Here is an 18799-nt window from a genome sequence, read left to right on the forward strand (position 1 = left end):
TAAATAAATAAACATAATATAATATAATTATATTGTATTGTATTGTATTATATATTTTGTTATGGTTTATTTGCTTGTGGCAATTCTAAGTGCAAGTAACATCCGCCAAACATTAAATTATCGGTCATCGGTATCGGTTTTGGCCACAATGAGCAGTGAATTATGGGTTATCAGTATTGGCCTGGAAATTTTTACTTGTAAAGAAATTCATATGTATGTGCAATTTATATGTCTACAAAGATTTTAAGCACAAGATCACAGGAAACAAATTCAATTAATTTGTCTAAACTTTTGATGGGTTGTGTGTGTATATTATAACAGTTTTTTCTAGAATAATCAATTACTGCCAAAATGTACTGTATATGTTAATCTAATGGGTTTAATAGAGTTAAACATATTTAACATTTAAATCTCCAATTACTTTCAATTAATACATAAATGATGAAGAGAGACCTTCTTATGGTCTAGTTTACTTGCACGTAAATCAAATACAGATGGGACGTTTCACCACATTAATGTCATTTGCTCTCCTGTGATGTTCTCACCTGGTTGTGTTCTCAGCTGTCTGAGGCGGGGCTGTCCGAGCAGCAGACTGCCTGTCTTCTCCATCAGGACACGGCCATCCAGTAACCGTGGTAACAGGGAGTCTGAGAGCCACGTCCACACGTCCACACGACTGAAGACAGGAGATCTGACATGTTAGAGTCACGTGTGTGTGTGTGTGTGCATACAGTTGATCAAACTCGGAGATACTCCTGGTGTGAAACACATTGTTCTACCTGTCAGCTCATCTCACTTCTCACTTCACATCTCACACACAGTCTCAATGTGTTCTGCCTTATCGGACAAATCAACACATACACATGTCCCCATTTACACACTTCAGTCGACCTTTATTGTGTCTGACCTGACTGAGGTTAATGAACCAAAATACAAGAAATAAGACAGATGGAGAGAGAGTGTGTTGGAATGTAAATTCTGCAAGTTGTGGAAATTCGTACAGGTGTGTTTGTTTTTGCTTATTACCACCAACAGTGTGTGGTTGTGTGTTTTGGTTGTACCTGCTGATGTTGTTGAAGTGCTGTGTGTGGAAGTAGTTCTGCAGTTGAGCGTGTAGTCGCAGGCGGTGGGCGTCTTTGGCTGAGTTGGAGTAGTTAAGCAGTAAAACCACCAGCAGGAAAAGCATGTAGATCAGGAAGCCCTGCCAATCCAAACCAGATGAGTGTTTTATTTACATCCCCACTCGCTCGCGTTCAAGAGCAGATCTGCCTCCGTGTCTTGAATTGGGTGTCAATCACAACTGAGAGAGTCTAATGAAGAGTTACCGGTTCCTGTTTGACAGCCAATCAGAGTGCAGCTAATGATGGAGTCATAAAACACGACTTGGCAACCCTAGTAAAGCAAGGCAGCTGTCAGCCATGACAAAGATGTCTTTTATGTCTTTGTCATATGGTTTAATGCTGCCTTCAAGTCCTCCTGACAAGTTCGACTCCCATGAGAAGACAAACGAAACCTATATTTCTATGAGTTTGGATGTCGTAATTACATGTGATGTGCTTTTATTTTTGGCGCTTTCATATTTTTTTTCTTCTCTTTTTTACATCCTGACCAAGACACAATAAAATATAGAGCAAAGTATTTGCATTTGGTTTGTAAATTACACAATGTATTTTATCAATCTTGTGCTGCCACAAGAATGTAATGCAAGACTGTCGCCTCATAAACTAACTTAACCCCTAAAACGATTTTTGTATCCTGGAGGATTTTTACAAACTGTAACATTGTAAATAAAATATTTTTAAGAAAAATATGAAAATGAAGTATTTGGGCATTAATGGGTTGGAAAATATCAATAAAGTAATATTCTATATACAGTATATTCTATAATAACAGGGTTAAAATAGCAGTATTTTCTGGCAAGCATAATCAGTTTTCTTCATCAACATTTGACAAAATGTGCACAAATTAACGGCCAAAGGATCCTTCGGTTGTCCGCTTTGCTGAACACTCTGCGTACAGTATACATGACGCAAATTTCGTCATCAGCACAGTCTGTGCGATCCAGATTTTCTCGACACATGGAAAGTCCTCGTCTGTGTGCATCGTCGACGCATGCGCCTGCCGCTGACTAAAAAGAGCATCACCAAGCAGTCGTAGTGTGCATGCGCCGAACGCATTCATATTGGCTCGTGGTTAAAAGAGTATACTTTGAAAGGCTAAGCGCTCAAATGTGTGCGAGATGACCCGGAACGTGGAAAAACTAAGTATTACTTTTTTTGTGCAAAATAGTTCTGTGTTTGCATGTTGCCTTTGATGCATAAAGATACAGTGGCAAAGAGAATATTTCACAGGACATTTAAACTTTTAAGGCCAAAGAATACTTTGGTTGTCTGCGCTGCTGATCGGAATGCACAGAATATTCGCGTGGACTATTCGCTTAAGGCCCAGATTTTCTCGAAATGCAGACAGACTGTGTGCCTCGCCAGACAACTCGGTTTTAAGGCTACATGCTCAACACAATGTAAAGTAAGAAACAGCAATATATTGATTCATCACGCTATTACATGACGAAAAAAACCATTGTTTTTACTGTTTTAATAGCTGAGTTACTGTCGCCCTACTGAAAAAGTTTGAGAGTTTGATGGATAGGAATGCGTCAGATCCAGTTTGAGGGTGCGGAAACAGCTGTGTCAGTTTGAAATCAAGTGAGAATACAGTGAATCGGATTTCTGCAACAGAGCACAACAGTCTGGTTCATTGATTTTTTCTACATAATTTTTTTACGATAACTTATAAATCTTTAAAGATAGACTTACTGTTAGCTCCAAGGTTGTTAATCGATAGTATATGCTTCTGTCTTCATTATTTAATCTTTATTAAAAAAAAACAAATCATGTTTATTAATGGAATTTCAGGTGAAGAACTACACTACCCATGATCCTGAAGTGAAACGATCCACCAATAAGAGAACTGCGGCAAACAAAGTGCGCCAAAAGAGCTCTGCAGCAACTGACGCAATGTGAATGATGCAATCGAGTCACAACTTTAAATAAATAGTTTCACAGTTTTTTATTTGATTATATATATCATTCGCAATGCTTCATGGGATTGTAGTTTGTGCCTTCATTAAAGACGTCTTGTCCCTTTGTTTTTGTCTGGTTTTCAAATATTTTGTGCTTCAAATCAAAGTTTGGAATATTGTGATTCACCTTGGAGGTTTATGGCTTACAGCTCTTTTATGGCGTATTTTATGAAATCCCCATGAAAAAAAAATTAATGGGAAAAAACGTCCAGAATCAAGACGGCTGAAAAAATGGGAGGGCACTGATGCGCTCTATTCAGCACAACTGGAATTCTCTTTGGCCAATGGATGCCTACGTCAGAGAGCGTTGCCGCAAAAGTTTGAATTTTCTCATCTTTTGGCTGTACAACGGAGCATCAACCTTATGCATTTCACTATACCCATTAAAATCAATAGATCTGGAGTGTTCTCTTCAACACGGCTTAATACAGACCTCTTGAAGCAGCATGTTTATGTTAGTGTGTGTGTGTGTGATTGTGTACCTTCAGCATGGTGTGTAGCAGACAAACTTTGCGTGCTTCCTCTCTGGCCTGTGACAGGGCGAATCCCTGCGGCGGTCTTACTCTCGGGATCCGCTGAACGACTCGCTCCACACGCGGACAGTCCACCAACACGTCCTGCTCTTCTGCTCTCAGACGGCGCACAATCAGAGAGAAATACACACCCTCTAACAACACCTATACACACACATAAAAGAACTAGTTAACATAATGCGTGCACGTTTGGATTTTAAACATGCAAATATGGCCGAATGCCCAAACTATGGTGTAAAAAATGTCAAATGTTCCACGTCAAGAGCTCTAGTATGAAAACATGGTTTAAGAGTGTTTTGGAATATTGGGACACTGTATAGGTTTAAGTTTACCCACCGGTGGGTCCACGGGGGTCGCTATATTGCGAAAAGGATTTCACTTAAAACGTTAAAGTCCCTGTATACATAAATAACAAAATAAGGCCTGAACACATTTGAGTCACAAATTAGCGACCCCTAGAGGTAATGTGGTAGAAATGTTTATATAAATATAAAAGTCTTTCTCATGGCACTTAAGTGGACAAGTCATATATCAAATGAAAGCTCTCATTCTCATGGAATGTGCCTGTTCAGTTTATTTTGTTGCCCTACTACCACAGCTTAAAAGATTTTCAAAAGAATCACTAAATGAAATATGATTTCTGTAAGTCATAAAATACAAATGTCTCTTTTATGCACCGATCAAGGCAAAATACTTTTACCTTGTCTAAAAAAATGAGCCAGTTTATACTTGTCTGTGAGCTTGCTTGGCTGAATAATCCAATGTTATATCTTAGATGTCCAGAATAAAATATGCCATCCACCAGGAAAAGCATGCAAAACAAATCATCATAAAAATATGTTTTCGACTACTGATGATAAAATGTCTCAGCTTTATAATGACACCTAGATTGAGCTTCTAGTCCACTCAGAGGCCGAGATATTCATTGAAACGATGATGGTGGTGCACAAACTGAAAATTAGACTGAATGTCTATGGACGAGCAACTCTGTAAGGACTAAAGTGCATTAGAGCGCCACCTACATTTCAGATCTGTATATTGTGATGGAATGTGATAGAGAATTAATTTTTTTTGTAGTACTTGCTGCCATCTAGTGGAATAAAATAAGACATTTCAAAGTGAGAGAGAGTGAACAGAACCAGAATTAACCTGATTACAAAGTTGGGACAAAAAAAACAAACAAACAAAAATTCAGTTATCATAAGATTATAAACACACAATATTTTTGATGAATAATTTGAGTCTATTTTTTATTTGCGGGGTTTTCTGGAAAAAATATGACCAGATTTTTGTATTTAGTCCACAGTGTGTGTGAATGATGAGCTTTTAAACTTGAGTGTGAAAAATTGCAGGTGGCAGCCCAAAAACGAACTGATGTCATGGGTGTGTCTGCACCTTCAGAGGTTCCAGAATGAGGAATGAAGACAGGAAACTGACAATGCAAGAGATGAGCCACATCAGAGCCACACTCTCACTGAAGCTCCGCCCCAACCACATTGATAGGCTGCTTGACAGGATAAGCCCCACCCAGCTGCCCCACAGAGCAGCCAATCCACATACAGGAGGAAACGGTCTTGGCCTGCATACATCCGTCACCACTGACAAATTGAGAGAGAGTCTTTGAATTAGTTTCTATAAATCTTGCTATGAGTCTATTTTATTTTATCCTATTCTATTGTAGTTTTTTATTTCATATTGTATATTGTTATTATGTGACTTTTTTGTGTGTGCATTGATGTTTTGGCAATATTGTAAGCAAACTTTAAATCGTGTACCTGTGCGAGACGTGAAGGCAGTTTTGGGCGGGTCTCGTCTTACTCCTGCCGGAAGAACCGGTTCATTCATCTTCTGTAGCAGAATCACCTCCGTCTTATCGCCAAATATACTGGAGCTAAACACACAGGCAGCATTTGTGTTGCATTTTAACATGAATCATTAAGAGTAGAGAAGAAGCTGAAGGTGTGTAACTTACAGATCACCCATATCACTGTCAGTCTGAGACAGCAGCTGTCCATCAGCCAAAATCCGCTTGATGAGGTCCTCATCTGTCAATCAAAATAAACATCCAATCAACAACCACTTCATTTATTCATTTGACACATGCTAATTTCTAGCAATTAAGCATAAGCCTTTATATACAAGTTTTTTGAGAAAATGAAAAACAAATTCAATCAAGTGTGTCCAAACGTTTGACTGGTACAGTAAATACATATATAGTATACGTACACTACTATACACACTTAAGAACACGAGAGACACTCGAGTATCTCCAGAGTCAAAAGCAGGTTTTCTACCTGAAGAAGAGAAATATTTGTTCCTGTGACTGTTGTCACACATGGTGTCGTCATCGTCTGGATTGAAGGTGATGTCCACGCCCAGGTGTCTGCTGCCCTGCCCTCTCTTCAGCCGCGGAGGAAACACCGGCCCCATCTCTACAGACGGATCCGTCAACATATCCTGCCAATCACAGTCCGGAACACTCCACCTCTGAAGACTGCAGCTCAAGACGAGAGACAGACAGTGACATGACAAGACAATAATTATATTTACTCATTCACTGACTAATTTACTCACTCAATTCAATCATTCATTCACTGAACTATTAACTCACTATTCTCTCATTCATTCGCTCGCCAATTTACACACTTACTTTATTCACTCACACATACTACTTTATTTACTAATTTATTCACTTACTAATTTACTCATTATTCACTCACTAATTTTCTCACACACACACTTTTCATTAATTCATTCATTCACTAATTTACTCAATTCACTCATTCACCCACTACTTTACTCACTTTCTTCAGTCACATTCACTCACTAATTTACTCATTTGCCATTTTTTATTTACTTTATTCATTCATTCATTCACTGACTAATTCACTCAATTCAATCATTATTCACTAACTATTCTCTCATTCATTCACTCACCAATTTACACACTAATTGACCCACTTTATTTACTAATTCACTCTTATTTACTTGATTAATTCACTCACTCACTAATTTACTCACATTATTCACCAACATATACTACTTTATTCACATTTTTATACATTCACTAATTTACTCACTTTATTCACTCATTCATTCACTAATTTACTCTTTATTCACTCATTCATTCACTAATTTACTCACTTTATTTACACATTCATTCACTGATTTACTTGCCTTATTCATTCACTCACTTAATTCACTCATTCATTCATCACTAATTTGCTCATTTATTCACTCATGCACTAAATTACACATTCATTTACATTATTCACTCATGCATTCACTAATTTACTCACTTTATTCATTCATACACTAATTTGCTCAGTCACTTTATTAACTAATTTACTTTATTCATTCATTCATTCACTCACTTTATTTACTCATTCATTAACTTCATTCATTCATTCACTCTTTAATTTACTCCCTCAATTTATTCACGCATTAATTCACTCACTAATTTAATCACTTGCATACTCATTCATTCATTCTCAATCATTTGCTTACTCCGTCACTTATTCATTCACTCCCTCATTCATGCCCTCACCCACACATTCATTTATGCACTAATTGATTTATTTACTCGCTTTTCACCCACTCAGTCATTTATTCATTCACTCACCCCCTCACTAATTCACTCCTCTCAATCAGAAAGTTTTGTATTCACACACAATCATTCACTTACTCAGTCTATTTGTTCTCTCATTCAGTCACCCAATTGATTAACTCTCACTCAGCTGCTTATCCATTCACTCATTCATTTGACGAACTCATGGACTCATTTGTTTACCCCAGACACACAAACTTCATTCTAAGTGCTGATGTATTCACTGTTAAGGACAGAGTGCACTTTGCAGGTCTCTCTTTAATGAATGCTGTTTAAAGTCATCAGTAACCATGGCAACCTGATGCTTACCTCTTAGTGGAAGGAGTGGGCAGGTCAATGTTGGTCTCCTCTGAATACGTCTGCAGAAAGAGAGAGTGAGTGAGAGAGTCCTGTAAGAGTAATATTCTTCTACACAAACTCAATATACTCCACTCCATTGTATATCAGCTCATATAATGCCCTTTACATTTGGTTCACAGTTCACTGCTGGATTCTAAATGGAGTTTCAGATTTGTAACTCACATGATCTCACTATGCATTATATTTAGAATTTAAAAAACATGGTGAAAATGTCCTGTGAAATATTCTCTTTGCCGCTGTATCTTTATGCATCAAAGGCAACATGCAAACACAGAACTATTTTGCACAAAACATGTGTAAAATGTAAAACACCTGGGTCTCTGTCAGTCTAAATGAAAATACATATATTGTAGTTTCTCTGCATCAAACTGTCCTTAGTGTGTAAAGCCCCAGGGTTTAATTCAGAAGTTCTCTATACTGCATTGTTCTATAGCGTTTCCCACGTGAATCTTACAAAGGGTGTCAAGGACATTTCCAGGTCACATTTGAACCCCAAAATGAAAGAAATTATATTTTGTATAACAAATAAAGCTTATAAAGTTAAAAAAAATCAGTATGCAGTTAAGTACTCCATTATTCTACATCCTAGTGTACTACTCCATAATGATCTATACTCCTTTACTCTATAGCCCAGTGATCTATAAACAAGAGTTCAACATAGTAGTGTATACAGGATGCTCTATTATTATATAGTGCATTGTTCTAAAGAACACTTAAGTTATAAAATATGTTTTGTTAATATAATGGGTGTATATCCATACAAAATATAAAACACTTGGCTTCACTTCCTGGTCATCGAAATCCCAGTTTTGTACTCCACAAACCTAATTCCAACATACCTCTCCAGGAATACCATTCAACATCAGAAAAGAGCTTCCTGTCAGTGAGTTATCCAGGAAGTCATCAATCTCCAAAGACTCTTGGTCCACTTGAGGAGGAAGCTGCTCCACAGAGACCTGACAGTCACAATGACACAGCCACGCTGCCTCAATTTACCACACTCTTGAGGTGATGTCTTTAAAAGTGATTTTGAGTATGTCTCACCTTGCTGCGGCTCAGTCTAAACAAGCAGAATATGAGCAGGTAGACAGGATACATAAAAAGACAGCTCACAAGCCCCACCCACACAGTCTCCTCATTCAATGAGACTTGCGTAGACACCGGTGTAGAGCTAAAACACACAGACACACACAATTAATCAAGGATATATACACCCAGAACAACACGATATGACTTCAAACAGAACATTCTATTTAAATCATGACCTGATGACATATTACATTGTAATTACATTGTAATACATTGTCATTACATGTAATTACATTGTAATAGATATGTAATAACTGAACATTTACACTGGAACCTCAGGAAGTCAGCTAGCCAAGCATATACCACATTTCAATAGCATTTAAACCTGCAATTGTACAATAAATTAATTACACAGTAGCAATATGCTATGTACTACTTACTAAAAAACTTAACAACATGAATGACAGGTGCTTTTACCTGTTGCCATAGGCAACGGTGCCATACCACACAGCGTTGGCAAGCATGCATAAATGCATAAGCACCGAGCAGCAGGTCAACCTCTGCAGCCGTGTGAAGGGACTGCGCAGAGGTCGTTCCCACATCGACAGCCACACATGGCTCTCACACACTGCCCTCTGAAGCTCCCAGGTCAGTAGGCGGGGCCAGTGACGTAGGTCTGCCTCCTCTGCAGGGGCACACAGGAAGTACAGAGGTCAGACGACAGGAAGTAGCTGAAATGCCATCTGATACCATTCTTTCGCATAGGTTATGACTTGCCTACACTGATATCATTCAACCTGTTAATTTAGCCATTATTTACACTTATCGAGTGTCACACAATGAAACACAAAGCAGAAGTAAATACAATTGCTGTAAAGTGGGCTTTTATTTAGAAAGAAAGACAGATATGCATCTAATTAAGGCACCAACCAATCTCAAGTATTGCATCTGGGGAGGCAGGAAGTTACCTGAGGCTTCCACTTCTATTTCCACTCTGCCATCAGTTTTCTCGTTGTCAACTGAGAGCCATTCCTCAATCAGGAAGAAATAACTACTGCCAGACTGCAGGTCCTTTACTAGAACATACTGGACCAACCAAGCAGGAGAGAGGCCTGAGAGAGACAGACATACAGACTTATTATGTTCTGTCAAACACAGACTGCCTTGTTCCACATGGACACATTACAGTGTGCTGGATTATGTTGTTTACTGCCGAATCTGTCCCTGTCTGCAGCTTTGTACCTTTGTTGTCATGCCATACACGGATCTTGAGCACGCTGCCCAGACTTGTGTCCGTGGCGATGTGGAAGATGTCCAGGCTGTTGCGAACGAAAGCTCCGACGCTGTCCAGGTGCCTGTGTCCACTGCGGCTCTCGCTACCATGGAGACTGATGCCAACATGGGCTGTGGTACCTGGGCAAGTATAAACACAGTTTTGATGTTGTAAAAAGACACACTTGGATTTGTTTGTCTGTTGTTGTGATCCAAGATTGAAATCTTAGGGGGTTTTCACACTGGGCACATTTGCTGCGGTCCGATCCGAGTGCGATTGTTCCTGGTGCCCCCCGAAGCGTTAGTCTGGTTTCACACTCACTTGATTCTATTGAACCCCGGTCCATTTGCGTACATCTTACGTCATCACAAACACGCATGGAGAACACAACGCGACTCATCATACTTTTTGTTTTTTGTTATTTTGGTGCCATTATGCACAGCAGAGTGAACGACAACTGCGTATATGTGCGCTTCATGGCGTAACTCATCAGATGTCTAGGGGAAGGCGGCTTGCTGCTGCTCACAAACGGCGTTTTTTGAGGAGACAACTGATTGCAAGGAATTCATTTGCATCTTTGTTTACACTGTACACTTACTCACGCTCGTGTCCAAGGTGAAGTTATCGCCACTCTCCTATTATACCCTATATTTATAACCTATAATAGTATTTATATATAGTATTTATAAGGTGTATAGATAGATAGATAGATGTCATCATCGGCTAAAATTCATGCGCAGGTTACTTTACTTCCTGAACAAGTGCGCACCCGAGTCTGAGTTGCTTTCACATTCCTGCGAATCGCGCTACAGTTCCATTGCAACCGAACTCAGACCACCTCCTACGGGTAGTCTCGGGTTTGGTACCGCGGTGCGCTCCCCGGTCCACATGACAGCTTTCACATTACCAAATTTTCATGCGAACCGTGCTGTGTTTCAAACTAAACTGCCAGTGTGAAAGCACCCTAAAAGATGCCAGCAACCTCAACCACAACAACTGGAGGTGTTTCAGGGTGGGAAATCCAATAATGGGTAATATTCTTTGCTCTATTGCATAAAAATGATAAAAGGTTCTCATACAGCCAGTTACAATCTGATTGGCTGTTTGTGCACCATTTCTGGGAGTTGGGGTTTACAGAATTGCTTACGAAGTTGTGTTTACAAGACCGGGTTAATACAATGAGAACAAATGTTCATCATGAGGAACTAATCACTGGATATGCCAAACATATTTAGAGCTTTGTTTGGCACTCAGAGGCATGCAAACTTCATATCCATTAAGCAAAACTGAATATTCTTCTTTGTTTTTGGAGTTATATCTGTGAAATAATCAGTACATATTACTTTTGGGTGAAAATTCAGATCACAATCTACATTTCACCTAATATCTTCTGTGTTTTCTACAGAACTGGTTGCAGGCCCACACTGCTGTGCAATTATTTGAATGTGTTTTATTGTGGCATCAGCTGTTTCAGATAAACTTGTCCTGAGGAAGCATGTTTTCCGCCACAGAGAAGAAAAAATTGCTTTGGTGAGATAATTGAGATAATAAGTCATGTTTATGAGATAAAAAGTCATAACTGTGAGACAAAAATGGTGAGATGTTGTGCTCACAATCCAATAGGCCACTATGATTCCATATAGAGAAAAAGAGTGCTGTGAGAATTACTTGTATCTCACAATTACGGCAATTACAATTATATTATTATCTCATAATTATGTTGAATACTTTTAATCTGATGACTTACTATCTCAACGTTTTTTTACTTTTACCTCATAATTATGAGTTTATCTCATACTTTTCCTTTTTGTCATAAATCTGAATTTGAATCTAATAATTGACTTATTTCATGTGACTTAGCATCTCATCATTATGATTATCTCAAAATTATGACTTTGAATCAATGGACTTCCTACAGTATCTCATAATCTTGACCTTTTATCTCATAATTATCACTTTTAATATCATAATTATGACTAATTATTTATGACTCAGTATCTTATAATTATGATATTTTATCTCAAAATTATGACTTTGCTTTTTTATGTCGTAAATCTGACTTTGAATCTAAAAATCGACTTTTATCTCATAATTATGACTTAATATCTCAAAATTATGACTGAATATAGAATCTAATAATTTTTGCTTTTATCTCATAATTGTGACTTACTACAGCCTAATTTTTTTATGGGGGGAAATGGCTTACATACCTGCCCTTTACAGGCACATGAGAATTGGTCACTTTTCATGTTTGTCAAACATGGAATCTCTTCCTGTCTAAGTGAGCAGTTCTGGGCCTGAATCAGCTGCAAACTGGACCAGACTTTATGTTGGTAGTAAAAAGTCTACATGAGATTAACCTACCATTGACCATCTACAATACATTTTTGATCTCACCTGCTCCATAGCCCCAGCCGGTCTTCACCTGGATCTCATACTTGAACAGTCCGTCCTTCCCACACAGCGGAACCACTGAGGCCCGTCTCAGGTCCATCTGATCCAGCTTACGCAGAATAGCACCAGCCACGGCATAACACAACAGTCCAATCACACACACCAACACCACCACTAAACTACGACCCACAGAGCGTTCCTGGCATGAACACAATACACACATGTACAGTATATTCATAATCTAAGGCTGGGAAACGTTTTTCTCTGTAAACGCACTAAAATATAAGCATGAATTCGTATTGAATTTGTCAGTTGTAATACTCACAGGAATGATGAAGGAGATGGCGTCAGGCGGAACGAACAGACTGGCGGCGAAAGCAGTGAGATGCCGTGTGCGACATACAGCTCGACCTACCCTGGTCTCCGGAAGAGGAACCATACCGTCCGTCCGCCACTGTCTGGCGCTCTCGCTGAAGTACTGGCACAAAGACGTGAACACGGCCACCTCCAACCGGATCAGATTTGGGTAATCTGCACTGCAGCTCGTAGACACGTTTATGAAGTGATCACGTGTGGTGTCATAGAGACTGATGGTGATAGAGTAGAGAATGGAAATTAATGGCAGTGCAATGATCATTTCAGACTTTGAAATCTGATTGGATGAGCTGTGTAAACAGCCAACCATTATGCTGCATCTACATCATGTTGGAATTATAGAACTGACATGATGAGAACAAAATACTTAAGGACTACATTAATTCACCTCAATGTGCTCGAAATGTTTAAGAACAAAAAAGCGCATGAGGCAACACTGGCTATAGTAAAATGACATATAATATGGTAATGTACAGTACTGTGCAAAAGTTTTAGGCACTTGTGAAAAATGTTGCATAGTGAGGATGTCTTCAAAAATAATGACATGTATCATGTATCACTTAATGTCATACAAAGTCCAGTAAACATAAAAAAAGCTAAATCAATATTCGGTGTGACCACCTTTGCCTTTAAAACATCACCAATTCTCCTAGGTACACCTGGACACAGTTTTTCAGACTGACTCGATGTTCAGTGGGGGGTTTTGTGGGGGCCATGACATCTGTTGCAGGGCTCCCTGTTCTTCTATTCAAATTTTTTCTATTTGCAAAAGTAATGTTTATGAGTCTAACATTTATATTTCCTATTGACACACTAAAGCTGAAGATATAAATAACCATCTTAAGACAAATGCTTTTGTTAAACATTTTAAGACTTTTGCACAGTAGTGTATGTAATGGTTGCAAATGAACTACTTTAACTAGTGAACAACTACCATATTTGTTTTTACACAACATCAAAATGGTCAAGTGGAAGAAGTCAGGGCTTTCATAAAATTGGGAGTTTCCAACTTCAAATTACGAGTGCAACAAGGACGTGAACAGTTTTACAAATCAGAAATGCCGTATTACAGAAATTCGGACATTATGTAAATGAAGGGTTAGGTTAATAATCTATATACCTAGGCGAAATCATGATTTTTTTTTTAATTTTCACATTTAAAACTTTAAAATTTTAAAAATTAAAAATTTTGAAAATAAAACGTTTAAATGAATGTAAAAATGTAATTTTTTTATTTAACCCCTTACACCCTGAAGGCATTTTGATGGATTTCCGCTAAAATGGCATACCCCCCAAAAAAAAAAATTACCCAAAAAAATCGCAAAGAACATCAATTGCATGGTTTAGAAAACCTTTCAAAATGTAAGAAAATATATTAGAATCTCGCTCAGAGACTCTTATGCTATAACACTGCTGACAAAACACAAAAACATGAGCGCTAAAAAATAAACGTATCACTTATTATATAGTTTGTCATTACACCTTTTAGACAGGATGGTCAAAAAATTGACTTTGGTGTTGTTCTATAACATGTCAACTATACCAGGAAATAAAATGTGTTGATAGGACAAAGAAATCCAAACTTATAGCATGTGGAACCATGGTTCCCAATGTGAACTTTTATGTGTCCAAATAACCTCTCTAAATAAAAATGTATGTGTTTTATTGAACATTAAAACAGAATAACTGAAAACTATGATTGCAAAAATAAAAATAATATATAAAAATACTTAAACTAGTTCCATATGATACATTTCAGGCTTTGTTTTCCATCATTTATTCCATCACTCGAAACAATATGCGCTGAGTGCCGTCTTGTGCGCATGTATGTGCGCTCTGGTTCTGGTCCACACGTGGGACACATGACTTGTCCAAATATGGAATCTGACACACTCTAGGGATCCAATGAGAGTGATCTGACACATAATATGATGTTGAGCGAGGGCTTGTTTGATTCAGGATCGCCAGTTGTGATATGGGGTAACCTCCTCGTAGTCGCTATAATGTGGTTCTTGCTCTCGGTGGGGCGCGTGGCGAGTTGTGCGTGGATGCTACAGAGAAATAGCGTGAAGCTTCCACACACGCTAGGTCTCCGTGGTAACGCGCTCAACAAGCCACATGATAAGATGCGCGGATTGACGGTCTCAGATGTGGAGGCAACTGAGAATCGTCCTCCGCCACCCGGATTGAGGTGAGTCACTACGCCACCACAAGGACTTAGAGCGCATTGGGAATTGGGCATTCCAAATTGGGGAGAAAAGGGGAGAAAAAAATAAATACATTTGGATTTCACATGCTAATACTCACTGTGGTTTGGTCTATGAATGAATCAAATTTGCTCATTACATTCTACTAATCAAGACCTTTCCAAAATATATGACACATGGCTGTGTGATCTTTTAGATATTTTTTACTGGTTGTTTTTATATGATTTTTGATCATTTTATTTGTTTTTTTAAAACGGAACTGTTCTAATTTATCAGCAAATTCAAAAGCAGTATTTTAGAATTTGTCAGATCAGCTATATTCACTGTAAAGATAAGAGTCTAAGCTTTAAAACGACACATTAATTTGTGCAAATCAAGCAAGTGGTCGTTGAGTAATACCATAATATTTTTTTTTCGTGATCAGCGCCACCTAGAGGGCCCGGAACTGGGTCACTCTCGGTTTAAGAGGTTAATTTGAAAAATGAAATAAAAAGGTAACATATGTTATTTTTTAATTGTTAATCAATGTAACAATTTATTAAACATTGATGTGACAATATGATAATGTCTGATCATATTGTTGTTTAAAAAAATTTTAAATATAAAGAAAATATAAAGTAAGTAGAGTTGTCGTGCCCAACACCCATTGCCCATGGTGAAATCCCTGTAACGCACAGAATCTCGAGTGAAAAACATAATTCACTTTATATTTTCTCTTTATCTTTTAGGTTTACTCAGATTTTACTGTCTTTTGTCCTCTCTTTGTAAAGCACTCTAGCGTGCATTAAACATTTAATGAGTATGTATTTAATCTTTATGACTAATATTAATTAATTTCCATTGAATAAAGGCAGGTACTCCAGTGGCTGTTGATGTTCATTTCAAAAGCACAAGAGCTTTCAGCATTCAAACGCATCATTTATTATAGATGAATAACCTCTCATCCATGTGCACAGCTTAACTCTAGCATTTTAAACTATATAAAACATAGAAAAGATCAAATGTTTATTAAAAGCTTTATTTATGACCTCACTTACTTTGGAGACAGAAAGAACGTGTAGCGTCTGTGGTCCAAGTCCCGCCCCCGTGTCATGTTGAGTGTGATGCGTTTCCTGTCAGTGCTGTTGAATTCATTGGGCCATTCGGAGGTGTGTAGATAGGCTGTGATCCATGGATCCAGTTGCACCTTCTCTGGAGAATCTGAGGATAACATTATGAATTGAGATGCAATTTTGCACACTTACAATATATCGCACATCAACATAAATAAACATAAACACACATTCAAAAGTAGTATTAAATGATGATTTTATACAATCTTCCCCAATTCTGCAATTCCATTCTGCAATTTACCCTTTCCTATAGTGATAAATGAACTTCATTCACAATATTAGTTAGGTATCATTACTTGTAACATGGCCAGGGCAAGTGGTGGGCTACTGACCACTTGTTTTTATTAAGGTTACAAATATATGTATATTTTTACACTTTTTTTGTGTACAAAGTGAGAGACATTTTGACTATTGGCATAAAGTTTGGTGCATATTGTAGCTTTCTGGTTGATTTGGAGTTTATTCGGACAGCTCACAAGACAAAAACAATTCTTATGAACTGCCGTAAAAGCAACCTCATCTCACAGTGAAATCGGAAAGAGTAAAGAGTGTGCTGACTGAAATTTTAAACACTGCCCCCAGTGGCCAAAGCGGTAAGTGCTCTATGGTGTATAGGCATATGTGAGCTCCATTTATGTCCAGGAGAGGTCGCTTAAAGTTAGTTTTGTAGCGAGTTCTTTTAAGAGGAATGCATATTTTATAGACTCTACCCCCCAAACCAAACCCCAAACCTAAACCTAACCATTAGTTGAGTAAAAATTAAATGTTAGTGAGAAAAGTGCAACCTCCCAATCACGCTTGTCACTGATTAACTGAACACGATTACTTCCAGGTTTCAATGTCGATACAACCCCGGGTCTCTCGCGCTACTGATGCAACGCATTGCTGGTCGAGTCACATGGGAAGGTAAACATGCTGAAACAGATGCAAAAATGTCTGGTGGGAAATATCACGTGTCAGTGAGTCAGCATACTGTCGCCGATCCTAGGGTACCGGGACTTTCAAAAACAGCATGCCGACTTCCTGTGTGATCATGTTGCCTAAAAGTCTCCCAAGAGGCTGAGAGAAACTGTTAGTAAATTGGGCATGACTTTCATTTCTCACCTGCATCACCCGGACATTTTCAACTCACACACTCTTTGTTAATGCAGCACTAGACTTTAGAGAAACAGCAAAGATCGCTAAAGCTGCACACTATATTGTGACTCATATACATAACAAACACTGGCATGCTCACTAGTTGACTATTTTCCAGGATGACTAGTTGACGTAAGTCGTATAAGCAGTCGCATAAGATCTAGGACTAACCCAGACTTTTTAAAGAATTTTTGACTCTGAATAAAATTTTTCATACTAGATTTTCATTCTCATTGGCTCCACTTATGGTTGTGGTCTTACCATCAATTACGCTGAAGTTGAGTTGGACGTAGATTCCAGCTTGTCTGTTGGCATTCCTGGTGCTCACCCTCACAATAACAGAACTGCATCGACTGATGTTCTCGGATCCCGCTGGTGGCAAAATGGCCTCCAGTCTGTTAGTGTCTAGCCCAGCCACGCTTACGTTATTAACAGTAACCGTTATCGCTTGGCTCTCATCCAAATCCGTTATCGGAATCTGAGTGCCGTTTACGGTTCGGAACTCCATGGATGCCACCTCCGTAGACACTGTGTAATTTGCTACGTAATTGAACGGAAATGGATTTGGATCTACTTGAAACAGCAATTGTACAATTCCATCCTCGCTGTTGGCTCCTTGCGCCAGTGCGCCCCCTGCTGCCCGTTCCAGACTGGCGTTAAATGCTCGAGGAATGGAAAAACGACGGCACTCCGGTGCGTCACTTTCACCGTAGCAGAGCAGGCTCTGCGGGTCAGCACGTTTGCCAGCGGCAGCAATCTCAGCCCCGCGGAGGATTAGGGGCTCTTCATTGAGAACGCGGGCGAGCATGAGGATTCTCATGAGTACGGATGAGAGGGTATAGGCTTTTGCGGCCACCCGCAGCGGGTGATGCTGCTGCTCCTCAAAGAGAAACGGAGACTGTGAGGAGACACCGCCGTGGTCATCGGCCTCTAGAGGTGGAGAGGAAGCAGCCTGATTCACCTGGTGGATTAGGTCACCTGAGGAAGCCAAAAAGAGGTTTGATTTAATGACTGGCTGAATACTGGCTGAAAATGATCATTGTTAATTTATTATTATCATCCTGAATAATGAAAATAGGAACAGAATACATGGCTCAGAAAAAGCACTAATTAGAAAATAGATCCTATAAAATTAATTAAAAGTGCCATTTCATTAATTTTTTGTATAACATTTTTTTGCTCTTATAATGTGCATTTATGTTAGTATTTTCCAAAACAGTCACAACTCATGACCATTTTCCACCAAAAACATTCAAATAAGGGAGAAACAGGGAGACAGGATGAGATTTGGTTTTGATCTGAATAATGCAAACTGATAAAAACAGGATAGAGGGCTCCAAAAAGTTGAAAGAAAAAGAACAGAAAAAAGAAGAGAAATGCTATAAAATTCATTAGGATTGGATAAAATTTTTAGTATGATGTATAGATAAGATAAGATTTAAAGGGGTCATATCATAAGAAATCAAATTACTGGTTGTGTCTTACCCATGATATTGAGGATGTTGTCCGCTATCTCAGTAGGGGTGACTGTACCCTGTTTAGTGTCTGTCTGAAGAATCTCTAACATTGACTCCAGTTTATCCAGCGTGCTGTTCTGACACTCTTCACAAACAAACTCTCGACTCACAGCCTACACACAAAAGAGACATTTAATTAAAACTGATTATTAACATTAAATCTCTATCACTCC

At 38.6% G+C, this 18799-nt stretch overlaps 1 protein-coding gene across 1 annotated transcript in view; it reads right to left on the reverse strand.

Moving 5' to 3' along the window:
* The window catches only part of pkd1a (polycystic kidney disease 1a), a 105249-nt gene that overhangs the window by 13211 nt on the left and 73239 nt on the right, over positions 1-18799 (reverse strand). The window contains exons 24-41 of the mRNA XM_051705723.1: positions 18595-18739; positions 17371-18087; positions 15898-16060; positions 12604-12865; positions 12282-12477; positions 9854-10024; positions 9580-9723; positions 9089-9296; positions 8627-8753; positions 8422-8538; positions 7532-7581; positions 5910-6109; positions 5588-5660; positions 5391-5506; positions 5011-5213; positions 3565-3759; positions 1062-1201; positions 546-676 (exon numbers count right to left, since the gene is read on the reverse strand). Of these exons, the coding sequence (XP_051561683.1) occupies positions 546-676; positions 1062-1201; positions 3565-3759; positions 5011-5213; positions 5391-5506; positions 5588-5660; positions 5910-6109; positions 7532-7581; positions 8422-8538; positions 8627-8753; positions 9089-9296; positions 9580-9723; positions 9854-10024; positions 12282-12477; positions 12604-12865; positions 15898-16060; positions 17371-18087; positions 18595-18739 (3358 nt within the window). The remainder of the gene's footprint in view (positions 1-545; positions 677-1061; positions 1202-3564; positions 3760-5010; positions 5214-5390; positions 5507-5587; positions 5661-5909; positions 6110-7531; positions 7582-8421; positions 8539-8626; positions 8754-9088; positions 9297-9579; positions 9724-9853; positions 10025-12281; positions 12478-12603; positions 12866-15897; positions 16061-17370; positions 18088-18594; positions 18740-18799) is intronic.

The sequence above is a fragment of the Myxocyprinus asiaticus genome, chromosome 8 (assembly GCF_019703515.2).
Source record: "Myxocyprinus asiaticus isolate MX2 ecotype Aquarium Trade chromosome 8, UBuf_Myxa_2, whole genome shotgun sequence".
Taxonomy (NCBI): Eukaryota; Metazoa; Chordata; class Actinopteri; order Cypriniformes; family Catostomidae; genus Myxocyprinus; species Myxocyprinus asiaticus.